This window comes from Hyaena hyaena, unplaced genomic scaffold (assembly GCF_003009895.1).
Source record: "Hyaena hyaena isolate Hyena2069 unplaced genomic scaffold, ASM300989v1 scaffold_224, whole genome shotgun sequence".
Taxonomy (NCBI): domain Eukaryota; kingdom Metazoa; phylum Chordata; class Mammalia; order Carnivora; family Hyaenidae; genus Hyaena; species Hyaena hyaena.
Window position 1 is genome coordinate 1,904,893 of NW_024080854.1, and position 27,003 is coordinate 1,931,895.

Sequence of the window (27,003 nt, forward strand, 5' to 3'; positions counted from 1 at the left end):
GTGCCCAACTTCTGTTAGAGCGCACATCCTATTAGTAATTGTGGTTATTAGGAAATGTTTTTCTTTCAATCTCTGTATGTTTTCAAATGGCTACTAAGTTGTTGGGACATAAATACTTATTAAGTTGTGTGAATCTCTTTATTAAATGGAATTGCTGGTATGTCTTTTGGCCTAGGGGTACCATAGGATTACTGAGACACATAGGGTGCCATGAGCTGAGAGAGTTTGGGAGCCTCTGGCCTAGATTTGGGATCCCATGCCATCTGGCCTTCACAGGACCCCACATGATTGTCATTTCCCTCATATGTAGCATAGCGATGGAAAGCACAAACTGCTTCATCTTGGCACCAAATCTTGGCTTTACTAGCTGTGTGACTTTGGGAAGTTACTGTACCTCTCTGTGCCAGAGTTTATTTAACTATAATGAAGATTAAAAACTCCTAAGTTTATTATAAGAGTTAAGAAAGTTAATATGTATGTGTATATATGTGTATGTGTATATATATATATATAATGCTTAGTTTATATATATATAATGCTTAGGTTCTGGCACAGCCCTGCTTTTTATTTTTTATTTTATTTTTTTTAAAGTTTATATATTTTGAGAGAAACAGAGGCACAAGCATAAGCTGGGAAGGGGTAGAGAGAGAGGAAGAAAGAATCCCAAGCAGACTTGTGCTGTTAGAATAGCGCAGAACCCAATGTGGGGCTCAGTCTCACGAATGTGATATCATGACCTGAGCTGAAATCAAGAGCCAGACGCTTAACCATCTGAGCTACCCAGGTGCCCCAGACCTGCTTTTTAAATACACGAATTTAAATTTACTATCAATTGGATCTTTTGATAGTCAACTTAAATTTTTTTAATAAAAGTATCTTTATTATGGTAAAACATAAAAGTTTCCATCTTAACCATTTTTAAGTGTACAGTTCAGTAGGGTTAAATATATTCATACTCTTATGAAACAGATCTCCAGAACTTTTTCATCTTGCAAAACTGAAACTCTGTATCCTTTAAACAACAAATCCCCTTTTCCCCTCCTCCCAGCCTGGACAACCACCATTCTGCTCTCTGCTTCTATGAGTTTGATTATTTTAGATACCTCATATAAGCATAATCATGCAGTATTTGTCTTCCTGTGACTGGCTTATTTCATTTAGCATAAAATCTTCATGGTTCATCCATGTTGTGGCATATGACAGGAATTCCTGCCTTTTTAAGGTTGAATAGTATTTCACTATCTATGTATATACTACATTTTATCTGTTCTTCCATTGATGGACATTTGGGTTGCTTCCTTTTCTTAACTCTTGTGAATAATGCTGCTATGAACCTGGGGTACAAATACTTCTTCAAGACCCTGATTTCAATTCTTTTGGATATATACCCACAAATGGGATTGCTGAATCAGATGACAGTTCTTTTTTCAATTTTTTGAGGAAACCCTATACTGTTTTCCATAGTGACAGTACCATTTTACAATCCTAGCTTTGGTGCACAGGGTTCTAATTTTTCCAAGCCTTACCAACACTTTTTTTTTTGATAGTTGCTATCCTAATGGGTGTGAGGTTATATCCCGTTGTGGTTTTGATTTGCATTTCTCTTATGACTAGTGATGTTGATGTGCTTGTTGGCCATTTGTATGGTTTCCTTTTTGGGAAATGTCTATTCAAGTCTTTTGCCTGTTTTTTTTAAAGGTTCTATGTGGTTTTTTTTTTTTTTTTTTGACTTAGGGGAGTTTTAAAGAATGTATTCTGGACATTACCCCTTACCAGATATATGATTTGCAAATATTTTCTCCCATAGTGTAGATTGCCTTTTTTTACTCCATTGATTATGTCCTTTGATGCACTAAAGTCTTAAGGTTTGATAAGTTCCGTTTGTCTCTTTTTGCTTTTGTTGTCCATACTTTTGGTGTCCTATTCAGGAAATCATTTTCAAATCCAATGTCACGGAGCTGTTTCCCTATGGTTTCTTCCAGGAATTTTATACTTTTGTGTCTGCATTATGGCCCGAGCTGAAATCAAGAATCTGATGTTCAACTTACTGACCTATCTAGGCACTCCTGAAATCATTCTCTTCTTTACCTGACACCTCCCACCACACACACACATGTCTAAGTAAACTCATTGATTTTATCTCCTAAATCTCTCTTACATCTGCCCGACAGTTTGCATCCTTCTACTCGTAACTTTAGTTAAAGCCACCTTACTTCATCTCTCTTCTAGACTACTTAAACACTTCCTAAGTATTCTACCTGCTTCCATGTTTGCTCCCCATCAGTCTTCCTCCACACTGTAGCCAAAATAAGTTATTTTTATTTTTATTATTTTTTTAATGTTTTATTTATTTCTAGTAGAGAGAGAGAGAGACAGCGTGAGCAGGGGAGGGTCAGAGAGAGAGGGAGACACAGACTCTGAAACAGGCTCCAGGCTCTGAGCTGGCAGACAGCACAGAGCCCAACGCGGGGCTCGAACCCACGAACCGTGAGATCATGACCTACGCGAAAGTTGGATGCTTAACCGACTAAGCCACCCAGGCGCCCCCAAAATAAGTTTTTAAAAGCAAACCGGTCCCTCTCCTTCTTAAAACCCTTCTCCAAGTGTGCAGAACAGGTCGGAAACTGAAAACTGATTAACTAGGGCAGAGGTAGGGGAGCATGGGTGGGAGGAATACTGGGAAAGGAACAAGACTTTTAATTGTTATACCTCTCTATAATTTGCTGTTGTTTTCTTTTGGAACGACACGAATATATTATCCATTCCCAAAATTAAATCAATAAATTGAATTTTAAAAATTACAGCATCACACTACTCTTTAAGGCTAAACTGAACTGTTTCCCATCTACTTACATTTTTCACTTGATCCCCTATTATATTCTCTTTTAAAAGTCTCAGTGCCCTAACAAAACAAAACAAATCTCAGTGCCTCAGCCACACCCAGCTTCTTTCAGTCCCTCTTGCTCTACATGCTTTCTCTTGTTTCCCAGCCTTTGCACAAATTGTTCCTAGCTCTGCCTAAAATGCCCTTTGTTCCCTCTTTTACCGAGGTGACACTTCTCCTTCCATCTCAGACCACCAGTTTCCATTTCTTTAGGGAAGCCTTCCCAGACAAGCTCTGTCTTCTATTATGTGCTTTTACAAAACCATGTACTTCTTGACACTCATTGCGGTTCCAGTTCTACGTTTATTGTGTGACCATCTAATTACTGTCTACCTCCTTCATTTGACTAAAAGTTCTGGGGGAGAGGGGCAGCAACTATGCTTGGTATGTTAAATTAGAGCAAAGTTATAAACTGTTGGGGAGAAGTTCTAAATGTTGACTGCTCTGTTTTTATGATTCTTATTTTCAAAGATTTTTGTGGTTTTATATTTCTAACACAGCAAAAAGCAGTAGTAATAGTTTAACAATACGAATCCTAAGAAATCTCTATTTGGAAGGTATCTGATGACACATTAAGCTATGTGTATGTGTGTGTTTAAGTTAACTCAGGAAGTGCTGTTGTCAGTCTTTATGACTTATATACAAAATTTTCAAGCTTTTCTGGAACATTTTCAAAGATTAGTATTTTACAGACTATGCCTTGGGAAATGCTCTTTTAGATTTATGCTATATTAGTATTACAGGGAAGAAGCAGCAGAAGGTATCAAGGGCAACTGTTGAGTATGGTCCTAGTAAAAGAGAATAGATAAGGAGTTAGATTAGAAATGGTAGATTTTATCAGCATCCCTCCTCATCAGGAAATACAAATCAAACCCACACTGAGATACCACCTCACGCCAGTCAGAATGGCTAAAATGAGCAAATCAGAAGACTCTAGATGCTGGCAAGGATGTGGAGAAATGGGCACCCTCCTACACTGTTGGTGGGAATGTAAACTGGTGCAGCCCCTCTGGAAAACAGTGTGGAGGNGCACAAAAAACCATACAGTACCTAGGAATAAACCTAACCAAGGATACAAGAGATCTGTATGATGAAAACTATAGAAAACTTATGAGGGAAACTGAAGAAGACACAAAGAAATGGAAAAACATTCCATGCTCATGGATAAGAAGAATAAATATAGTTAAGATGTCATTACTACCCAAAGCAATCTACACATTCAATGCAATCCCAATCAAAATTGCACCACATATTTCTCAAAACTAGAACAAACCATCCTCAAATTTGTATGGAACCACAAAAGACCCCGAATAGCCAAAGTAATACTGAAGAATAAAACCAAAACGGGATGTATCACCATCTCAGACTTTAGCCTCAACTACAAAGCCGTCATCATCAAGTAGGTATGGTATTGGCACAAAAACAGACACATAGACCAATGGATCAGAACTGAGAACTCAGAAGTGGGGCCAAAAGTATACAGCCAACTAATCTTTGACAAAGCAGGAAAGAGTATCCAATGGAAAAAAGACAGTCTCTTTAACAGATGTTGTTGGGAGAACTGGACAGCAACATGCAGAAGAATGAAACTAGATCATTTTCTCACACCATACACAAAAATAAACTCAAAATGGATAAAGGACCTGAACATGAGACAGCAAACCATCAAAACCCTAGAGGAAAAAGCAGGAAACAACCTCCTTGACCTCCACCGCAGCAACTTCTTACTTGACACATCCCCAAAAACAAAGGAATCAAGAGCAAAAATAAACTGTTGGGACCTCATCAAGATTAAAAGCTTCTGCACGGCAAAGGAAACAATCCATAAAACTAATAGGCAGCCAACAGAATGGGAAAAGATAGGTGCAAATGACATATCAGATAAAGGGTTAATATCCAAAATCTATAAGGAACTCACCAAATTCCACACCCGAAAAACAAACAACCCAGAGAAGAAATGGGCAGAAGACATGAACAGACACTTCTCCGAAGAGGACATCCATGGCCAACAGACACATGAAACGATGTTCAGCATCCCTCCTCATCAGGGAAATACAAATCAAAATCATACTGAGATACCACCTCACGCCAGTCAGAGTGACTAAAATGAGCAAATCAGAAGACTCTAGATGCTGGCGAGGATATGGAGAAACGGGCACCCTCCTACATTGTCGGTGGGAATGTAAATGGGTGCAGCCCCTCTGGAAAACAGTGTGGAGGTTCCTCAAAAAAATTAACAATAGAACTCCCCTATGACCCAGCAATAGCACTGCTGGGAATTTATCCAAGGGATACAGGAGTGCTGATGCATAGGAGCACATGTACCCCAGTGTTCATAGCAGCACTCTCAATAGCCAAAACATGGAAAGAGCCCAAGTGTCCATCAACTGACGAATGGATCAAGAAGATGTGGTTTATCTATACGATGGAATACTTCATGGTAATGAGAAAAAATGAAATCTGGCCACGTGTAGCAACATGGATGGACCTTGGGGTGTTAAGCTGAGCGAAATAAGTCAGGCAGAGAAGCACAAATACCATATGTTTGCACGTATAGGAGGATTAGGAGGAACTTAATGGAGGACCAAGGGGGAGAAGAAGGGGGAAATAGTGGGGGAGAGGGAGAGAGGCAAACCATGAAAGACTCTTGAATGCTGAGAACTGAGGACTGATGGGTGTGGAGGGGGAGGGGGGAGATGGGCACGGAAGAGGGCACTTGTGGGGATGAGCACTGGGTGTTATATGGAAACCAACTTGACAATAAACTATTTGTAAAATAAATAAATGAATAAAAACAAAAGATTGTATTTGAAAAAAAAGAAATGGTAGATTTTAGAGAAATTAAAGAAAATCAGAATATTGGTGAATTTGAAATCTGTTTGGTGACATTACAGATTAAAAATGGTACATTCAAACTAATGGAACTGAAAAAAGATTTAGTGGTGACCTTTATTCCCACCTTTAATGTTTTAAAATTTAAAATAGTTAGAGGTTGGTAGAGCCTTCAGCTCTTGATCTCAGGATTGTGAGTTCAGGCCCCGTATTGGACATGGAGCCTACTTAAAATAAAATTTAGAAAATGAATAAAAAAGAAAATTTAAAATAATTAAAATGGGTCCTTATCACTATAAAATGGCATACAGTAAAAATAGATGTATAATAAAAAGTAAAAGTACCCCCCAACCTCAAGCTCATTCCCCTCTTTGTGGTAACCACAGTCAGCAGTTTGGTTTATGTCCTTCCTCCATGTGTTTATATTCTTTTTTTTTTTTAATTTTTTTAACGTTTTATTTATTTCTAGGAGAGAGAGAGAGAGAGAGACAGCATGAGCAGGGGAGGGTCAGAGAGAGGGAGTCACAGACTGAAACAGTCCGACCTAAGCAAAAGTCGGACGCTTAACCGACTAAGCCACCCAGGCGCCCCCTCCATGTGTTTATATTCATTTGTGCCTATGTATGCAGATACATATATTTTTAAAATAGGTGGAATTACTATGTACATATTGTTCTGTAACATATTGTTCACATATATAACATATCTACCTCATTTTTAGTAGGTGCATAATAATCCATAATTTGGATCTGGCATGCTTTACAGTGATAATTTTTTGAGTAAGTAAAGAAATTGGATATGGATGAACACTCTAATAAGGTAATATTATAAGAAGAAAAGAATGTTTAAATATTTTTTTTTTAGTAAGTGAAATTGCTGAGGAAAGGGACTCAGTCCAGTTTTCTATTTGACCCTTTTAGTAAGGATCCATGATTGTAGTTCATTTTGAGTATGAATTATTAAAAGACATTTTTTTAGTGTTTACTTTTGAGAGGTGGGGAAGGGGCAGAAAGAGATGGAGACACAGAATCCGAAGCAGCCTCCAGGCTCTGAGCTGTCAGCACAGAGCCTGACATGGGGCTCAAACTCATGAGCCATGAGATCATGACTTGAGCTGAAGTCAGACACTCAACCAACGGAGCCACCCAGGTGCCCCTCAGTATGAATTAAATTCTGGCTTCTTAGAAACACATTTTCAGGCAAAAAAAATATCTCTTTAAAACCATAAAATAAGAAATTGTGGCCAGATATTTTAAGAGCTGCTTCTTTGTTTTTAAAAACTTTTATAGAAAAATACCAAAGACATATGAAAACTTAAAAAATCATCCATAATCCCAATTAAAAAAAAATCTATAAGGGTAGAAGTTAAAATTCATTCTTCCAGCTCCGAATTTCACCTCTTTGAGGTACCTAATATCAATAGTTTGGGGCATATTCTTTCTGATATTTTCTTATATTTGCAGATAATTTCCAGATACATATATATATACACCTACCACACTGCTTTTTTCTAATAAAATGGGATGATGCTATTCATGTAGGTCTGTAGGTTTTAAAAATTCTGCCCTCCCCCACTTCAACAATGTATCATAGACTTGGGCAGAAACCTCATGATTAATTAAACTTATCTATCTTTTATGTTATCTCCATTTGTTTTCTTGTACTAACAACATTCACAATAACCAGCCTCAGAAGCAACTGATTTATTAACTGGCATGGCAGTTTATTAATTTATAGTGTCAGATATATCTCGTACCATAGATTTTGTTCATTTGCCTGAGGCATTCCCACCTGATGGATGAATTACTCAAGAGACTAAATTATAGATAAGAAGGCTGATTGGTAAGCTGAGAATTAGAACAAAAGCAAGGAGGTTTTCTTACAGGATATTTCTATCTAGCTACGGTAGCTCTCTGACTTGCCCTGGGGCTCTTTCTGTCTTGACAACTGGCATGAGTCATCACTCATTGCCCTGAAAGTGGTTAGAAACATATAGAACAGGCTTCCTCTGGGCTCCTGATCTGAAGTGTGCACTGCTCACCACTCCGTTTAAGATATCTGACCAGGTCTTCATTCAATGCCCTTCCTTTATGTGTGGAAAGTGTTGATTAGAATTTGAGGATCCCTCTGATCTGCTTGTTGGAGGTAGGGAAAAACACCTTTGTCCCTGCAGCAACAACACACTTATGGGAACTCTCTTCAGGTGAGTCCCTGTAGAAGTTATTCACATAAACAGATTGTGACAACTACTGTGTCTCCAGACATTGATTGCCAAATATAACCTGGTAACCAAAATCGCCCCCAGCTAAGAACCTCTGGTATAAAGGGAGACGGGGTTAGAGTGAAGAAAGATAGAGAGGATATTACATGGAAGTCAACTGAGAAGGGTTAAAGGTATTAGTTCCTCAGTGGTGTGAGAAAAAACATTGGATTTCTCCCATGTCTTGGTCTCTACTTTGCTACTAATTATGAGACCTTTGATTAGTTGCTTTACCCTCCTGATTGTGAATTTGTATGGAGATTAACCTTGTTACTATTAATTTTTTTTAACTTGGCTCTTTTTAGTTACTTGAGTTGTACTGCTTGCATTAGAATGTATATAAAAGTACTCTGTAAATTACAAAATTTTGTATAAAAGTAGTGTGCTATCTGGTATGTCTTCCTGTTCACTTTTTACCAATGCTTTTATCCCTTTTGATCTTTAAAACTACTGGCAAATAGATTTACCTTTATATCTTGCGTGTGAGTGTGTGTGTGAATTTCACCATGATTATAAATATTTTCTAGGAATGATCACTTCTATGTAATTATTATATGTAAATATAAAAGAAGTGGATTGAACATTACATTAGGGATTAAAAAGTAGCATTACTGGGGTACTGGGTGGCTCAGTCAGTTAAGCGTCTGACTTTTGATCTGGCTCAGGTCATGATCTTATGGTTTGCGGGAATGAGTCCCATGTTGGGCTCTGGGCCTACAGTGCAGTGCCTACCTGGGATTCTCTTTTTTCATCTCTCTGCCCTCCCACCCCAAAATAAATAAACTTAAAAAACTAAAAAGTAGCATTATTTGTAATAAGTGAGAAAATGAGATTTCTTATAATTGAAATAAAGTTAAACAAATATCTCGGCATGTTTCTGTTCCATACATTGAATTATACCACACAGATCATTGGGAAACCCCATTGTTAACACACTCTGTCCAGAAAAATACCTGTTTTTTTCTTGTACTTTTCTTTCTTATTCTTAAGTCAATTCCCTCTGTGAGTCAATTTTTTTTTTTTGTTCTTGTCTTAACTGCATTTACTTTTGTTTCTCTACTTTAATGGTTTAGTTGGGCATGGTTGCTGTCTATGCTTAAATGTTTGCTGAATGAAGGAATAAATTACAGAAGGTATGCTATCCTTCTTCCAGCAGGTTATCTGTTAAAATGTTCAGTGACACTATACTCCAATTTAGAGTTCTCCAGTGTAAAATTGTTTGACTACCTGTAGCTGTCAGAGTTTCTCCAGAATTTACCCCATAAGTTGGATTGGGGGCAGGACTGAGTGAGGTATTGGGTACCATTGTGGTGTCCATTTACTGGACTGCCAGGGGAGTGCCTCTACAGTTTGTTTCAGCCCTAGAATTCACTTCAGTGGTCCTAATACTTTGTTGCCTCTCTGGATTGTAGTATTCAGCATTTGCTGTCTCCCGCATGTCTGCTAATGATTATGGGAGTCAGTCTTTGCTGACTGTTTATGACTTAATTTCCAGATTGTGAATTAAACCTGTCACTCATTGTTGACTTTTTAGTACTGACCAGGAATACTTTTACTTTTCATTTTCTCATTAGAGGTATAATAATCACATGGATTTTGTGGAGGGGGGGAGCTTTTTTAACCAACAAGAATATTGAATTGAATGGATTTGTTTGTGATCACTGTTACAAAATAGCTCATTCACAGTCCTGTACCAGTTCTTCAATACTTGAGACCAGTGTGCTCCATTTCTCTTCTTTGGAGTATTAAACTCTCTCTTCTAGGAAGCAGCCATCTATCCCAACCAAAACCTCCACTTCTCTCTGAGATGAGGCCTTCTACTTTATTCTATATATATTTTGCGAACCTGTGTCTTCCTTACTCACCATTGTATCCTTGTCTCTATACTTGGATTATATAGGAGACACATATTTTGACCTGGTGAATGAAATAAAATTCAGGTTCTTGTGGCTATTTATGTTTTGTTTTGATTAATGGTATCCTCTGATATAATTTTCCTTTTCTTTTCCCAATGTTATTTCACTTCCATTTAAGTACTGAATCTAAGATTAGGAGAAATTGTTTGAAGAGCCATCTAAAGATTATGGGAATCATTTCCCAGTTTCTTAAAGAGAATGCCTCTTTGGTATGAGCTTATTGAAGGAAATGAGAAGGAGATACGATCAAAGCAATGGAAAGAGACATGGACAGAGTAGAAATACTAAGGAAGATACATCCTGTCTTGGAGGGTGTCTGAGAAAAGGATAAGTTTCAGTTCCTGTTTTTCCCTAGTCATGTTGTACACAAAGAACAACATTAAAATTGGAACAATTTTGGGAAATCTCATGGGCCTTCTTATTGATTCATGTGGATCTATTCTCAAACTCAGATCTATCTGCTCTTAGTGATTTCCCTTTACTACTGACCTCTTTTTCATTTTCTGAGCTGTCAGAAATCTACACCTCCTTGTATCTACGTGCCCCTTTTCCTTCTTGCCATGCCAGATCTTACAAAGGCCACTTTCATTTTGGAGGGTTAAGAACAAACCTTTTAGTGAAACAGGTGGAAACACTTTCCTGTCTGAACTGGAATATTCTTTTCTCGAACTTCAGACTGTTTTTTCCGAATTCTGGTTCTCTCCATTACTATGCCCAGGAGTATCTTTGGCAACAGTAATTAGAAACTTTATGCTTTCCCACAGATTGTTTTATAAAAATGCATTAATTAGCTTATTAATTTATCTATACATTCTTATTTCAAAATCTGGTGTCAGAGATACCTCTAGGCCACAAGACATTTAGAGATATGTAATGATGGACACACCTTGATCCTAATGAGTACCCAAACTAGATTTCAGTAAGAAGGCTAACCTGATCTTTTAACAACAACTCTAAACATTGTAATGCCCCAAACCTCAGAACTTGGGCCTCTTTCTCTTTCAATTTTTATTGATTGATTGATTAAATACTTTTTTTTTTCCTTCTCACAGTTCTTGGGACTAGAATTCCAAGACCAAGGTGCTGTCAGGGTTGCTTTCTGGTAAGGCTTTTCTCCTGCAGCTGTCTTCTTACTGTGTTGTCATATGGCCTTTCCTCTGTGTTGTACACCTGGAGAGACAGAGCTCTCTCTTGTTTCTTCTTCTTCCTACGAGGACACCATAAGGGGTGCATTGGGGCCCCTCCCATATGACCTCTCTGCTTTTTTTTTCATTTTTGAAATTGAAAAAAAATTTTTAAATTTACATCCAAATCAGTTATATAGTGTGATAATGATTTCAGGAGTAGATCCAGTGATTCATCCCCTACATATAACACCCAGTGCTCATCCCAACATGTGTCCTCCTTAATGCCCCTTGCCCATCTAGCCCACCCCCCTCCCACCATCCCTCCAGCAACCCTCAGCTTGTTCTCTGTATTTAAGCGTCTCTTATGTTTTGTCCCCCTCCCTGATTTTATATTATTTTTGCTTCCCTTCCCTTATGTTCATCTGCTTTGTATCTTAAAGTCCTCATACGAGTGAAGTCATATCATATTTGTCTTTCTCTGACTAGTTTCGCTTAGAATAATACACGTTAGTTCCTTTCCTCATTTTGTAAGGAGAGCTTATCCAGTTCCAGACTTTAAACACTACCTAAATGACTGACTCCCAAATAGATATTTCTAGCCCCCATTTCACCTTAAACTTAAGACTCATTTCTAATTGTCTACTCAATTATATCTACTTTTATAACCATAGACACCATAAACTAACATGTCCAAAACCAAACTGTTGATACCCCTTAAATATGTGTCTCCTTAGATGTCCCCTAACTCATTAAATCCAGGTGCTCAGCCCCAGCATTTTTGAGTTTTTCTCTTGTATGCCACTTCTAGTCCCTAAGCAAATCCAAGTTGATCGCTTTTAAAATATATCTCAAATGTGTCCACATACCATTTCCTGCAGCATTGCCATTCTATCCCAGCCATCATCATCTCTCTTCCCTCTCTCTTCCTGCCCCTTCCCCTTCTCAAGAATAAATAAATAAGCTTTTAAAAAGCCATAAATTAGACTGTAATTCTCTGCTGCTTAAAACCTAGTGATTTCTCATCAACCTTACCTGGCCCAGCAACCCCTCTAATTTTATCCTCTGTGAAAATCACTGTCACTCACTTGGCGTCTAGCTACTCCGGCCTAGCTTTCTTCAGTCATCCGAGGCACTCTGACCTTAGAGTTTTTGCATTTGCTGTTCTCTGCCTCAGACTCCTTCTCCAAGTAATCCTATGTCTTGTTCAGTCACTTCATTTGGGTCTGTACTCAGATGTCATCTCCTCAGACAGTTCTTTTTATTTTTTTATTAGTCATTCTGCTCAAAACTGCATTCTCCTAAAATCCCCACCCTTACTGTGCTTTATTTTTCTCTGTAATTCTTACTATTCTTTGACAGTATATCAACATTTTTTACCTATTTCCTGTGTCCACATTAGAATCCAACTCCCTGAGGGGAGGTAGGGAAAGGATTTTGTCTGTTAAGTTCACTGCTATATCTTCAGTATCTAGAACAGAGCCTGGCTCATACAAATACTAATATAGATTTGTGGAATGAATGGATGAATGAATGAATGAATGAATGAATAAGTAGGCTACACCTGTCCTTCGAAGGAAAGATTCTGAAGGAGTGGTGAAACTCACTGGGCAGGATTCACAATTCCCAAAACACTGCTTCTATCTCTGTGTGGTGTATACTGCGGCATATGCATACTTTTTTCCTGTAACTTGACATTTCCCCTTGGAATCCTTTCTAGCCTAAGTCTCTTTTTTTTTACCTACTCTCACAGGTTGCACTTTATGTCTCCATCCCACAAAAGTGGTCATACAGAATTAGTTTTATAAAATTGCAAATGCTCATACATAGAGACAGCAATTACTGTTAGGAGATGAGGGTTAGTTCATAATGGTGCTGAGAGCAGAAAATAAGGAACAAGAAATTTGAGACTTGGACAAATTAAATTCCAGACTTCTGGAGGAACGGGCAAATATCTTGGAGACAATATCCTTATGAAATCATAGCAAATGGGAAAGGTGACAAAAGATTGTACTGGTGATAACTCACCTGGAGTCTAGTGCACCATGTCTCATATTGAGTCCAGTCTGGGCACAAGATTTTCAGAAAGACCAGAGAATGTGTTCAGACATGGTAAGTAGTATAGTACATCATATGAGTACTGGCTGAAAAATAGTAATACTAGTAATTGCAGGGGCTCCTGGGCGGCTCAGTTGGTTAAGCGTCTGACTCTTGCTATAGGCTCAGGTCATGATCTCACAGTTTGTGATTGGGATTCTCCCTCACCCTCTGGCCCTCCCCTACTCATGCTCGCTTGCTCTCTCTCTCTCTCTCTCAATAAATAAACTTAAAAAAATAGTAATAGTAATTGCAGTACTATGTGCCAGTCATTATTCTAAATACTATTTGTAAAAACTTATTTAATGCTCATCCTATGAAATAGATACTGCCATGTCTTTTCAGATGAGATAATGAAGTTACAGAGAAGTTAAGTAACTCCCACAAAGTCACACAGCTAGTAAGAGGTAGAGCCAGTGATGATTTCATTCTGATTTTGGAGTCCATGCTTAACACGATGCTACTATCTTTTAATAAAGTGTGCTATTGAAGAAAAACGTGGATTACTGTAGAAGTTCTTAGAAGGCAGTATTAACCTCTGCCTCAGGCTCAGATGTCACCACCTTCTTCTCAGTCTCCCCAGTATATACTCTTATAATAGGACCAGTCATAGCACTTTATTATACTTGTTTGCTTGTATCTCTAACTCTCTTTTAACCTATATTTCTTCTGTTTTGAGAATTATATTTTTATGAACTTCTGACCCACTAAATTCAGTGTAGTGTTTGGCATATAATCAATACTCAGTTTTTGCTGAATGAAAAAAATGAATGGGTGATCTCTGAATTGATTAGAAGTGTCCAGTGGTAAGGTAATGAGCTTCTGATCACTGAAAGTATTCAAGAATAGGCTGATGCTTGAAGGGATGCTGCAGAAGGAAAAGGAACTTGTGGAAGTGGAAGATTAGACTAAGGTTCCTTTTAACTATGAATAATCAGATCCTGTAATGAATTAATTATGATTTTTCTCCAAACATTTGGTTAGCACCTACTATGTGCCTGGCATTGTTTTAGGCATTAAAGATAGAAAGACAAAAGTGGCCTAGCCAGTACCACTGAGGAGCTAGTCGTGAGTGAGTAACTAAGAAAAGAGATGCTCAAGAGAATAGGTTAAGGTTTTGGTAGATAAAAATACATTAAAAAGGAAGATTTTAGAGATGTTTTGAATAAATGGAGAAGGGAGAAAAAAGCTGTTACACAGGGGAGAACTGGAAATGAAAGATGACCCTAAGATTACCTGCCCGAGAAGGGGAGAATTTAGAAATAAAGACCACATGCTTTGTTGTTATGGGGGAATTCCCCAAAGGGAAATATCAGTGTTTGCCATCAAGGTATATTGCAGGGCTGGATGTAATTCAGTAGAGATTAATTAATTTGTGAATATTTTGAAATTCTTGGAACAAACGTTCTTCTCTTATTAATGTCACCGAAACAAATAAAGATGATTACATCTTCCTTGTCCTCTGTCCCCTTTAGGGGCATTGATGTTAAATGGACAGTCTATTAAGTCATGGGGGACGCTTCAGTTTCTTTTCCTATTCAAGCACCTGGAGTCTGTTAGGCAATGGGGAAGTAGAAGTCTTTCTTTATATTAACCTGGTCCCTCACGCTGTTCATCTTTCACACATGTCTAAATATGTCTTGACACAGAATCATCCTTTCTAGCTGGGACATGATGTCTAGGTAGGTGGGGAATTCCCCTGTTTTGTTTAAAATCATAGTTGTCTTTGAGTTTGGCTAGCATGTTCATGATTAGTTTACTGACAATTGGTTTTTTTCCTTCTTATACCATATGCTATTCCATGATTCATCTGCTTTGAGTCTGTTGCCTTGAAGGTGAAACAATTTCTTCCAATGTTGATATTTCATAATCTCAAAGATAACAAGCATACACATATGCATAGTCCTTTCAGAAGTTTTAAACATTTGGAGATGAATGAATTATGTTGCTACAAATGAAAAGGAGCAATATAAAATCATAAGGGTAATATCCAGTCATCTCTTCTTGGGAGAGTGGGTGAATACTAATAATGATAAAGCCTGAGTACTTTACTGTGTTTATCTTTTCTTGAGAAATTGTGGTGTGTGTTATTAATTTAAGAATTTTAATGTTTAATATTTTAATTGCTTTGATTTACATGTATTTTTATATTTGAAACTGACAGTTGGGGCGCCTAGGTGGCTCAGTTGATTGAGTCTCTGACTTCAGCTCAGGTCATGATCTCACATTTCGTGGGTTCGAGCCCCGCGTCAGGATTTGTGCTGACAGCTCAGAGCTTGGAGCCTGTTTCCAATTCTGTGTCTCTGTCTCTGCCCCTCCCCCACTCATGCTCGGTCTCTCTCTGTCTCGCAAACATAAGTAAATATTAAAAATTAAAAAAAAAGGAGGGCACTTTGGGGATGAGCACTGAGTGTTATGTAGAAACTAATTTGACAATAAACTATTTGTAAAAAAAAAAAAAAAAAATTAAAAAAAAAATTGAAACTAACAAGCTATTTGTAGAAGTGGGGATTAAATTCCAAATAAATTGTAACACGCACTGTTTGTATTGTAATGGTTGCATCTTTTCTATATTTAATGTGTAGCAACAACTGTCCAGAAATCTTTTAATTTCTGATATAGTCATCTTTCAAAATATTAATAAAATGCATTATATTTCTGAATGCAGTGCAAAGCAGTTATCTTTCCATGGGTATTTTCTAAGTGTGTAGATGATTAGACTTCTAATAAACATGAACCAAATTCATTTTCTGCACATAGCTTTAATCAGTGCACTTCTTGTGTTGAAGCATTTAGCCACCTTTTTCTATTTGCTCAGAATGGCAGTAATTGTTTTCAGTGAAGAAAAACTCTTTATAATTTCATGATATAGATGCCGTGTAAATATCTGTATAATTTATATGTTTGAAGAGAGATTTTTGAAAGACTCTAATTATCAGTGTATCTTCCTCCCTCCCTCCCTTTCTACCTGGCTTTAGCTCCTCTTTGGTTCAGGTGTGCTGGTGTCCCTAAGCCTCTCTGGGCCGCAGCTGGAGAAAGTAGTGATTGACAGAAGCCTGGTGGGGAAGCTCATCTCAGACTCCATCAGTGATGGTAATTACCCCCATGTGCAAGTCAATTGCCTACATTAACAGTGGGGCAGGAGAAATAGTATGTCAACAGGTGCACTAATTATTACCACTGGGGACTTGCAAACACAAGTAATCGCTTATAATAGCATAGTTACAACCCCTGGGACCAATACAAGTTTTGACTAATATTTAATACCAAAGATTTGTCAAGTGTTAAGCTCATATTCTGAGTATTTTTCACTTTTTCCTTTAAAAATGTGAATGTGTTTTCAAAATAGGGTATTTTTTGGGTGTGGTCTTTCAAAATTAGCCCCCTCTTGTTGACATTTTGAATATTTGCCATTTTGAAATGAATTTTGAAAACCTAACCCAAATGTGTCAACACAATCACCAATTTAAGAAAAAGCCATAATTTGGTGCATAGGACAATTCTTTGTTACCAAAGTCTATGAATATTAACTTGTGAGAGAATTTGGGCATATTTCTAAATATCAAAAACCAGTGCCAAGTATACTAGATGAGGCTCCATCCTTTTAAGTATAACACAACCAGTATGTAATTGGTACAAAGCACATAAAATTTTTTAAGCCAATTATTGAAAAGGTAGGATTCTGACATTTATTGAGCCTTGAAAGGCTATGTACTGTACCAACCTACTTATTTAATACTTATTTAATTAAAAAAAAACTTTATATGGTATAATTATCTCCATTTTATAGATAAGGAAATTGAAGCTAAGATACTAAGGAACATGCCCATGAATGAGATACTAAGGAGCACCTTGAAAATAACCAAACTGAGATTTGAACCCAGGTTCTAGCTACAGAGCCCATTTATTTTTCTGCTATACTGTGATGACTCCTGAGGTTTTAAGCTTATATTCTTTTACTGAAGGTAAAAAGGTTTAAGAAACAGGTTGCATTATCATTAGAGACTGAAAATTGTCAGTATCTTAAGTTGAATAATCAGAACAAAGTGTGGACCAGTGGAAAAGACAGAGGTGAGAGAAACTTTCCTTCTGCTATGTGCTCTCACTAGCTGTGTCTGAATGACTTAGACACAATTTCATCATCTTAGAGGAAAGCAGTCTGCAGGATGGCTATAATTAGCAACATTCCCGACAATAATAAGCTGGGGGTAGGATTGTAAGTGTGCCATTTCCTCTTCCTTACAGGAACATGGTGCCAAGGAAGCTTCCAATGGAAGAAGTTCCATTTTCATGTATAATAATTGACCCCTTTGTTGATACTACAAATAAAATAGTGGCTGTGATGATTTTGTCATGTTGATGCTCCTCTATAAGAAATAAAAGGAGACTTCCAACACTATTCATGTCTCTGAGATATCTTTTTTTACTTGTTTCTTTTATTTATGCCCCAAATAATACACTCTCATGAGACCATGATAACAATGTGATTTCTTGGCAGTTCTCCAGATTCGCCTGTAATTGTGTAGATATACTGTTGGTTGCTGCTTGCACAGCTAGGGGTGTGGAAGTGAAGAAAAATATATGAAACATTCTATAATTTCATTATGCTAGGAACAATATGAAGTATTTCTCATTCCTATCATATGTTTTTATCAATGATTTTTAATATTAATAGCCCTTTATGTAACTCATGAATATTGTCTACCAACTAGTGTGCATTAGAAATAAAGCTGTGAAATATTTTTGCTAGTCTTCATTATTAAATCATAATTTATGTAATGTGCATATTGACTATAATATGCTTTATTTCATTCAGCTTGTATACTCTCAAAAAGAAAGTTCATTGATGAAAAACTTAAAAAAATACATAAGATTGGTGGAGAACACTGATCTGTGACCAAAAAAAATCAGTTTGTTCTTGGACGGTTCATATCATATAAATGCAGGATGAAAGGCTAAGCACAAAGAAATGTTTTCATATTTACATTCAGTATGGAATAGTCCTTATTTTATGCTTTTCTAGCCCTAGTTCCAAATATATCTCATTTGGTGGTTGTTCCCAAATGTCAGTGCATTATAAAATGGTCTCAGGATAAAAGGAAAAGTATCAAATCCATGCATCACTAGATTGATGATTATTGTTTATTCACAAAATCTTTAATTTCCTTGTAAAAATGATATTTAGGAGTCTAGTTATTTCAGTTGGTATTTATGTTCTGAAAATAGCTTTTTATATTTCAGTGAAAAATTTCTTAATTCATTATCATTTTATTCTAACTTAGTATTTTACAGTATTTTATCAAATCTTTTTTTCCTTAGCTCTTCTTACAGACAACTTTATCATCTTATCATTTTTGGCACAAAACAAACTATGTTTTATTCAGTTTACCAAGAAGATGGGTTCTCCTGATGTAAACAAAAGACTGGAAAAACTCTCAGCCTTGGATTATAAGGTAGAGATTTCAATTTATAGTCATATCATTAATTATTAAAGTTTGCTAGAGTATCACATGGGCTGATACCATGTTCATTATTCTTGGACATTTCTCGATTTCCAAAAAACCAGAATTAATTAAATGATTAAGGTTGATTTCATAAAAATAGTGGCTATCCTACCTTTTCTTTTTTACTCTCATTATAGAGGTCTAATAATCGCATGTTTGGTACTTATGGAAATCAAAGACAAGTAACAGAGATAAATTACACATTTGAAAATGCTTTTCTTCTTAAGGGTAGTATATATAGCATTCTCATTTTTCCCTAAGGCCTCATATCATCTTTCTAGGCAAGGATAGCTACTTTAGTTTCCATTTCACAAGAAAAGAAAGAAAAAAGAAGGCACTCTCAAAGGTTAATAGAAAAGTGTAATAAACAAGGAGAGGAAAGATACTCCCCACACACACATACACCCAACTATATCTGAAGAAAAATGCAAAACGAAATCTCCTTCATAGGTTAGTATCTCTCCCTTCACTAACTCCAGGTAATTTGTTTCCTTGTATCAGAGACTTTACATCTGTTAAGGAAGGATTTTTATTTTAAATGATGTGTTTAATATAAGTTTTGCCACATTACATTTTAACTGCTTAGAAGGCATACTCTCTGCTAGGATGAGTATCTAATACATTTTCCAGGCTGTTTCAGTTCAAGGCCTCTTTTCAGCAATGACTTGTGTTTGCAAGATTGATCCAGCCTCTGTGACGTGGATTTGAGACAGTTCACTGTTCACTGGGAACAGAGCTGATATACAGCTTCCTTAAAAAAGATGCACACTTATGCCATACCCAGAGTATCTATCCGTAATAAGGGCAAAGATTTTTAGAAGTCAGCTTTATGTCTTGAAACTTTGTGTGAGTATTTGAAAAAGTAGAATTTAAACTAACCTTTTGCCCTTTGGGATTATTTCTTATTGTGATTGAGGTGGCAGTGGTATGGGGAGGATTTAATTTTATTTGGTAGAAACCTCTATTCTTATAAAATTTTTTTTGACATGAGATAAAATACAGTAAATGAGTTTTTCATTGTGGTAATAAACTAATTTGGTCTTGTTTGCCAATCTTGGGAAGCTTCTGTAACATTTAATACTGATTTTCTTTAGTTGGAAAATCAGTGGTACTCTTGTATTCTATTCTGGTTAGTAAAAAAAAACCAAAAACTGGTATTAGCACTCTTAGTGGCGTGCTGTTTTCCAGGTGGGCTAATTGTAGATTTATTTGAAATGTTGTTTATTTACTAATACTGGTCTTTAAAATGCATCAATACGGAGTGAGTAAATAAATAAGTAAATGCTCCAATATGCATTAATTCAAACTATTTAAAATGTTTTCACGGCATTTGTGTAAAATTTTGTATGACTAGTTTTTCCATCTTAAATGTGATGGATAGCTTAGTAAAGTCTTCTCAACTGAAGGATAGTAACTATCCATTAATGAGATCAGAGAGAAACTGTCAGGATTCATCTTTTCTTATGAAGAGATGTGGAAAATAGACCTGGGATTTGGACTCTTGTACCTTAAATAAGGGAAATGCTTGTTTGTTTATTTTTCCTACCTTTGGATTTGAGAATAACATGGGGACTCCATGTCTATGCATTGGAGAAGGAACCTGCTTCCCTTTGGAAAAGCCCATGGATTTCACTTTCTGGTTCAATATTTAATATATATAGATTTAATACTTAGTGAAAACAGCCATTTGTTGGAAGGTTAATTTAAGAAACTTGTTCACTTTACTTGTCCTATTGACCATCATGATAGAAAACTGATGCCATTAAAACTCACAGGAAACAGGAAATTTCAGATAACATACATGATATGCACTATGAGGACTGAAAGTGCCAGTTTCTTGTTTTAACTGTTTTCTCATTTAGAAATTCCTAAGTAACATGTTTACATGGCAATAGGATGTCAAAATAACGTATGTGTGTCAAAATAACGGACCTAGCAATCCCATTGTGGTATTTCTTTCAAATAAGAAAATAAGTAGTTAAAATAATAATATTGAGAGCATAAATATAAGAATTTGCACTTCAGAGCATGAAGTACATCTGTGTTATCTGTCATTGCCCATTTGGATTTTAAAACAAAGAAATATGTATCTATAATTCTGCTTTTCTTTACAGCTGTACCATAATTCATTCAGATTGAAATAATTTTGGTAAAGAAAATTGCAGGGTAAATATCTTGAAACTACTGACCTTTAACAAGTTTTCCAGGCTACATTTGAAAAATCCAATTCAATTTATTTAACAGTGAAGGGACAGTGCAAGGAGTTAAATGTTTACCATGAGAGAACAACACTGGTAATTACTTTGATTTCAGTTCCTTTTGATGTGCATTCACAGGATGAAGAGGTCAATAATATTATGGCCATGCAAATAGAAAAGGGTTCCTTTTGACCATATGAAAAAAAATAGCAGAGGATTATTAAAGCATTAACCTTGATTTTAATGGCCTTGGTTGAGTGGTGAGATCACAATTTGGATGAGCCTGATTATTTACTAAATACAATACATAAATGCAACGGGTTCTTAACACCCATTGCACTCTGGCATTATCGCATTACTGCCATCCTTTGTTGCCTTGCAGACAGGAATATGAAAGCAATCTGTCATGTAGTGAGACTGGCTCCAGAAGCATTTCTCTGATAAGAAGACCCCCTGCCCTTTGCTAGTGTCTGGTCCAGTAGGCTTAGCCATGCGCTTAATCCCCAGAAAGTGGTTCGATTATTGCTGACCAGCAATGGCAAGATAGTTTTTTTTTTCTTCCAAGCTATCAACCTTCCATTAATTCCTTAAGCAGAAATACGGTGCAATCTATATTTCCTTGGCATGTGTCACCCAGATGGTGCCGTGCTTATGTTTTCAAATAACCATGTTCCAAAATAACATAGTTTGAATAATAAATTCTACAAATCCTTCCTAAGAAAGAGAAGCATAATTCTCAGAAGCTGCATAAACTTTTACGCATGATGCTGTGGCTTATCCCTTTATGCAGAATATATGTGTATGTGTTTCATATGTTCTTTAAAGTGATATTTGTCTCAAGTTGTTTTTCCTTTTATTGTTGTCACTCATTGTTAACGTGTTATGTCTTAAACAGTAGTCAGATACTCTTGGTCAGCAGTACTGAACTTGTCATTTAATATAGCTGGTCGTAAATCCTATGTGTAGGTCGATGCTGTCAAGCAGCCATGACTGTACATTTTGGTATTGACTGGGATTGCTACAGCCAATTCCTCCCTAACTCACATTTCTCCTTCTCCTTTCCTCTGCTAAAAATGGGGAGAATTTTGAACATATGTCTTTTTTATATATGTGTCAAAAGAATTTGGTAAATTCTGACACCTCCTTAAGCACATGTTTAACATGCATATTTACTTGCATTTATCTCCATTTACAGATGCTTTAATTTTTGTAATACATTGAGGATTTTGCATTAAAAAATGATTCTTGTATGCTTTTTTTTTCTAAATCATTAGATTTCCTATACTGAGATACCGGGCCCAGTCAACAGGACAGCAGACCGTCATCTGGCAATCAATTGCGTTCAAGATACAGTTGTTTGCTGGTGGCCGCTGGTCAGTGATGATGCTTGGCCTTGGGCCCCCATTTCTCCCGAGAGGGACAGAGCCAATCTGCTGCTCCTAGGTTATACTCAAGGAAGACTGGAGGTAAATGTAAAGCAAACATATACATTTTATTGAAGTGCAAATAAAATATGATTATTAGTTTTTTTGCCTCTGAAATAAAGGTGATTTACTTTTTTTTAATGTATAATTCATTTTTCTAAATACTCAAAAAAGGAAATTACATATAAATTGGGATCCTTCAAAGTATCCTATCTCCAGGATAAAAAGACAGTTCCAGGGCTGGCCTGAGTCTCACAGTGATTAAGAACACAGGCTTCTGGGTTCAAATCCTGGCTCTGCCACTACCTAGCTTTCTGTCCTTGGACAAGTTATTAACCTGTGAACTGTGGGTTTTGTCATCTGAAAAATAGAGTTAACGAAGATAAGTTATGACATGCGTTTAGAGCAGTATCCACATATGGTAAACTCTGAAACACTGATCATTATTGATTCTTGTTATTATCATTATTAGTACTATCATTACCGCTTGCCTGTAATTTCTTGCCTGCCAAAGTTATGTTATCTATCAATCACCTTCTTTAAACTTCAGTCAGTGAATCAGCAAACATTAGTCAAATGCCTATTTTTTGGATGACTGTGGAACCAAACCATGCCTAATGCAAGAATTTATAAGGAGGGTTGGGGCGCCTGGGTGGCTCAGTCGGTTAAGTGTCCAACTTCGGCTCAGGTCATGATCTCATGGTTCGTGGATTTGAGCCCCGCGTCAGGCTGCTCAGAGCCTGGAGCCTGTTTCAGATTCTGTATCTCCATCTCTCTCTCTTTCTCTCTCAGAATTAAATAAATAAACATTAAAAAATTAAAAAAAAAAAAGAATTTATAAGGAGCGCCGTAGAGCAGTGGCCTTCTCACCTGGTATCCTGCCTCAGACATGAGCACCAAAAGGGTTAATCTAGGAGGTGAGGACAGTATTTGACCCTGTCTGTTCTTGACAATGGTTCTATCATCATTCATTATGGTGAACCTATGGGTAATTTCAACTTGCACCAGTACTTTGAGAATGGAATTTGTTTTTCTTTTTTATAACTTAAAAGCAACCCTCCCTCATTCTTTTTTAGGTTTTTGCCTGAGTAGAATATAGTCAGTTCAACTTATAGATGATTTGTCTTATGATTCTTGACCTCACCAGGATGTGAAAGCAATTCACATTCAGTAGAAACCATACTTGGAATTTTGAATTTTGATCTTTTCCCAGTCTAGCGATACATGTTAGGCTCCTCTCTCATGATGCTGGACAGTAGCAGGCAGCGCAGCTCCCAGTCAGCCATGAGATCACAAGGAAAACAACTCCAACCCTTACAACCATTCCGTTTTTCCTTTCAGTACAATATTCAGTAAGTTACATGAGATACTCAATACTTTATTATAAAATAGGCTGTGTGTTAGATGATTTTTCCCAAATGGTGGCTAATGCGAGTGCTCTGAGGATGTGTAAGTAGTTGAGGCTAAGCTGTGAGGTCCAGTAGGTTAGGTGTATTAAATGCATTTTCAACTAAGGATCTTTCCAATATATGATGGGGTTTTTGGAATGTGAAGCCATCATAAGGCAAGGAAAAACTGTAGTATGCTTCTATATTTTCTCTAAATTTATTTTGATTTAGGCTTTACGGAGTATTTCTCAGAGTTAATATTCTGAGGTAGAATTAACAAGTCCAGGTTTTTTCTATCCCTACCTACTTTTTCTGGTGTTATAAACTTTCAGGCTATCTTTCAAGACTGTAGAGTCCTTTCTAGTTAATTAATTAACCTTTTTTGTGGAACTTTTCCAATTTTGTTGTAGTAACTAAAACCACTTGTAATGCTTTAGGTGTGGATTTTGTGAGGCTAAGGAAGTGCTTTGTTCCTGTTCACCGGCTTTTCATGCCCACTGTTTTATTGATCTTGGGTTCAGAAGCTAATTGAGTAAAAGAGTTCATCAAAATGACTGTAATAAAGCTAATTAGAATTCTACTAAATGTTCTGCCTTAGAATAAAGGTAAAAATAATTTAGGTAAACGTTACACAAATTACCTGTATTTGAAATGAGTGTACTACATGAAATTAGGAGTGCTTTAAAGGATATACATATGTTTTATTATACCTCATCTCCTGCTGTCATCTAGATGATGTTTTTTGGAGTTGGACAAACTTGGTTTACCTGTTGGTTGGATGATACACATACTAACTGTGTGACATTAATCAAGTTTACTGCCTCTAAGCTTCTGCCTGCCTTTAGCTAATTTTGTGTTTTTTGGCCTTGGATAGATCACCTGTCCTCTCAGACTTTAGTTGTCTTTTTTAAAATGATAGATTTCAACCAGACAGATCACCTCTTTAGGTCTGTGATAGCTCCAAAAAGTGCTCATCTGGATTGTGAAGCACAGATCTGATTTAGCCATTGCTTGCTCAAATGCCTTTAGCATAAGTAAACTTAGCCTTGGCATTGAAAAGCCCACATTGACTGGCTGAGACCTACCTTTCCAATGTCATTTCCTTAGGCAAACCTGTGTTTTAGCCAAGCGGTTTGTTTAATCACTGCCTCTTATTTTTCATGTCCTGTCTATACACATTACTGGTATTTCTACATGAAAGGCCCTTCCTTCTGTTTCTACATCATTTGACAACGATTGAGCATGACACTGATGTAAACACTGTATTTCATTCTAGGGAATATGAATACAAAAATATCCCCACCTGCAGGGATCTTAGTGTCCACCAATGAGAGACAAATATGAAAACATGTAGGTGCACCAAAGCATTAAATGGCTCTGTGGATAGAGTATGTGTATGCTATAGTAGGAGCCAGTAGGGAATGACTGATTCTACTTAGACAGTAAGGAGGAAACATTAAAGTGGTTTTACAATTTGCTCAAATATGAGATTGGTAAACAATTTTACTTTCTTTTTCTGTCTTTTCTAAGTTACATATGAAGGTTGTACTAGACCTATGGAGTGATTTGGCTAGCTTTTTCTTTTTCTCCTTTTTGAAACAATACCAAAGGGAATTATCTGATATTTGAGTGTTTGGTAAAACTTACATACAGAATTTGCCTGGGTGTGGTGTCTTAAAGGAAGGATTGCTTGGTTTTTAGGAATTCTGTTTTTTCCTTAATTTGTACTTCTGGAAAATTACCCATTTTATGTAACTGTTCTTTTAATAGATTTTCATAAAGTTGTACATGATACTTAAACATCATTTTCAAATTTTTATTTAAATTTTACATAGTTAACATACAGTGGAGTATTGGTTTCAGGAGTAAAATTCAGTGATTCATTGCTTACGTACAACACCCAGTGCTTATCGTAACAAGTGCCCTCCTTAATACCCATCACCCATCCAGCCCACTCCCCACCCCTCTCCCTCCATCAATCACATTTTGTTCTGTCTCTGAGGGTCTCTCATAGTTTGTTTCCCTCTCTCTTTCTTTCCCCCACCCCTCTTTTATGTTCATCTGTTTTGTTTCTTAAATTCCACATATGAGTGAAATCATGTGGTATTTGTTTTTCTCTGACTGATTTATTTTGCATAGCATAATACACCCTTGCTCTATCCACGTCATTTCAAATGACGAGATTTCATTCTTTTGATGGCTGAGTAATATTCTGTTGTGTGTGTGTGTGTGTGTGTGTGTGTGTGTACGTGTATACACACCACATCTCCTTTATCCATTCATCAGTCAGTGGACATTTGCTTCTCTCCATAGTTTGGCTTTTGTTGGTAATGCCGCTGTAAACATTGGGGTGCATGTATCTCTTTGGATCTGTATTTTTGTATTCTCTGGGTACATACCTAGTAGTGCAATTGCTAGATTGTAGGGTAGTTCTATTTTTAACTTTTTGAGGAAACTTCATACTGTTTTCCAGAGTGGCTGTACCAGTTTGCATTCCCACCAACAGTGCAAGAGGGTTCCCCTTTCTCTGCATCCCCACCAGTACCTGTTGCTTCCTGTGTTGCTAATTTTAGCCATTCTGACTGGTGTGAGGTAGTATCTCATTGTGAGTTTGATTTATATTTCCCTGTTGTTGAGTGATATTGAACATCTTTTCATGTGTCTGTTAACCATCTGTGTGTCTTTAGAATAAAGTGTCTGTTCATGTCTTCTGCCCATTTCTTCAATGGATTATTTGTTTTTTGAGTGTTGAATTTGCTAAGTTCTTTATATATTTTGTATACTAACCCTTTATCAGATATGTCATTTGCAGATATCCTCTTCCATTACATAGGCTGCCTTGTAGTTTTGTTAATTGTTTCCTTCACTGTGCAGAAGCTTTTTATTTTGATTAAGTCCCAAAAGTTCATTTTTGCTTTTGTTTCCCTTGCTCCTGGCGATGATGATCGATATGATTTTTAGTTATTCATCACTGATTGCATAGCTAATACCCTCCTTTTCACTCCTATATATTAAGATACAGAATTCCTTTTTTTAGTAAGAGTAGCTTTTTCTTGGATTTGGCCCTTTCAGTCAATCTATCAAAGTTAGACTCTTGGCAAAATTTGCAAAGATTTATTTTTCAGGGAGTGCCTGGGTAGCTCAATCAGTTGAGCACCCGACTTCAGCTTAGGTCATGGTCTTGTGATTCGTGAGTTCAAGCCCTGAATCAGGTTCCCTGCTGTCAGGACAGAGCCTGCTTCAGATCTTCTGTCTGCCCCCCACCCCCGCCCCTCCCCTGTTTGTGCTCTCTCTCTTAAAAATAAGTAAACCTTTAAATTTTTTTAATGTTTATTTATATTTGAGAGAGGGAGAGAGAGAGAGCGAGCGAGCACAA

General features: G+C 36.8%; 1 protein-coding gene across 4 annotated transcripts in view; it reads left to right on the forward strand.

Moving 5' to 3' along the window:
• Positions 1 to 27,003, forward strand: part of LOC120239070 (WD repeat containing planar cell polarity effector) — a 415,126-nt gene that overhangs the window by 120,231 nt on the left and 267,892 nt on the right. For all 4 annotated transcript variants that reach the window (XM_039243175.1, XM_039243174.1, XM_039243176.1 and 1 more), the window contains 3 exons: positions 16,092 to 16,206; positions 18,433 to 18,566; positions 22,090 to 22,281. In XM_039243175.1, the coding sequence (XP_039099106.1) occupies positions 16,092 to 16,206; positions 18,433 to 18,566; positions 22,090 to 22,281 (441 nt within the window). The remainder of the gene's footprint in view (positions 1 to 16,091; positions 16,207 to 18,432; positions 18,567 to 22,089; positions 22,282 to 27,003) is intronic.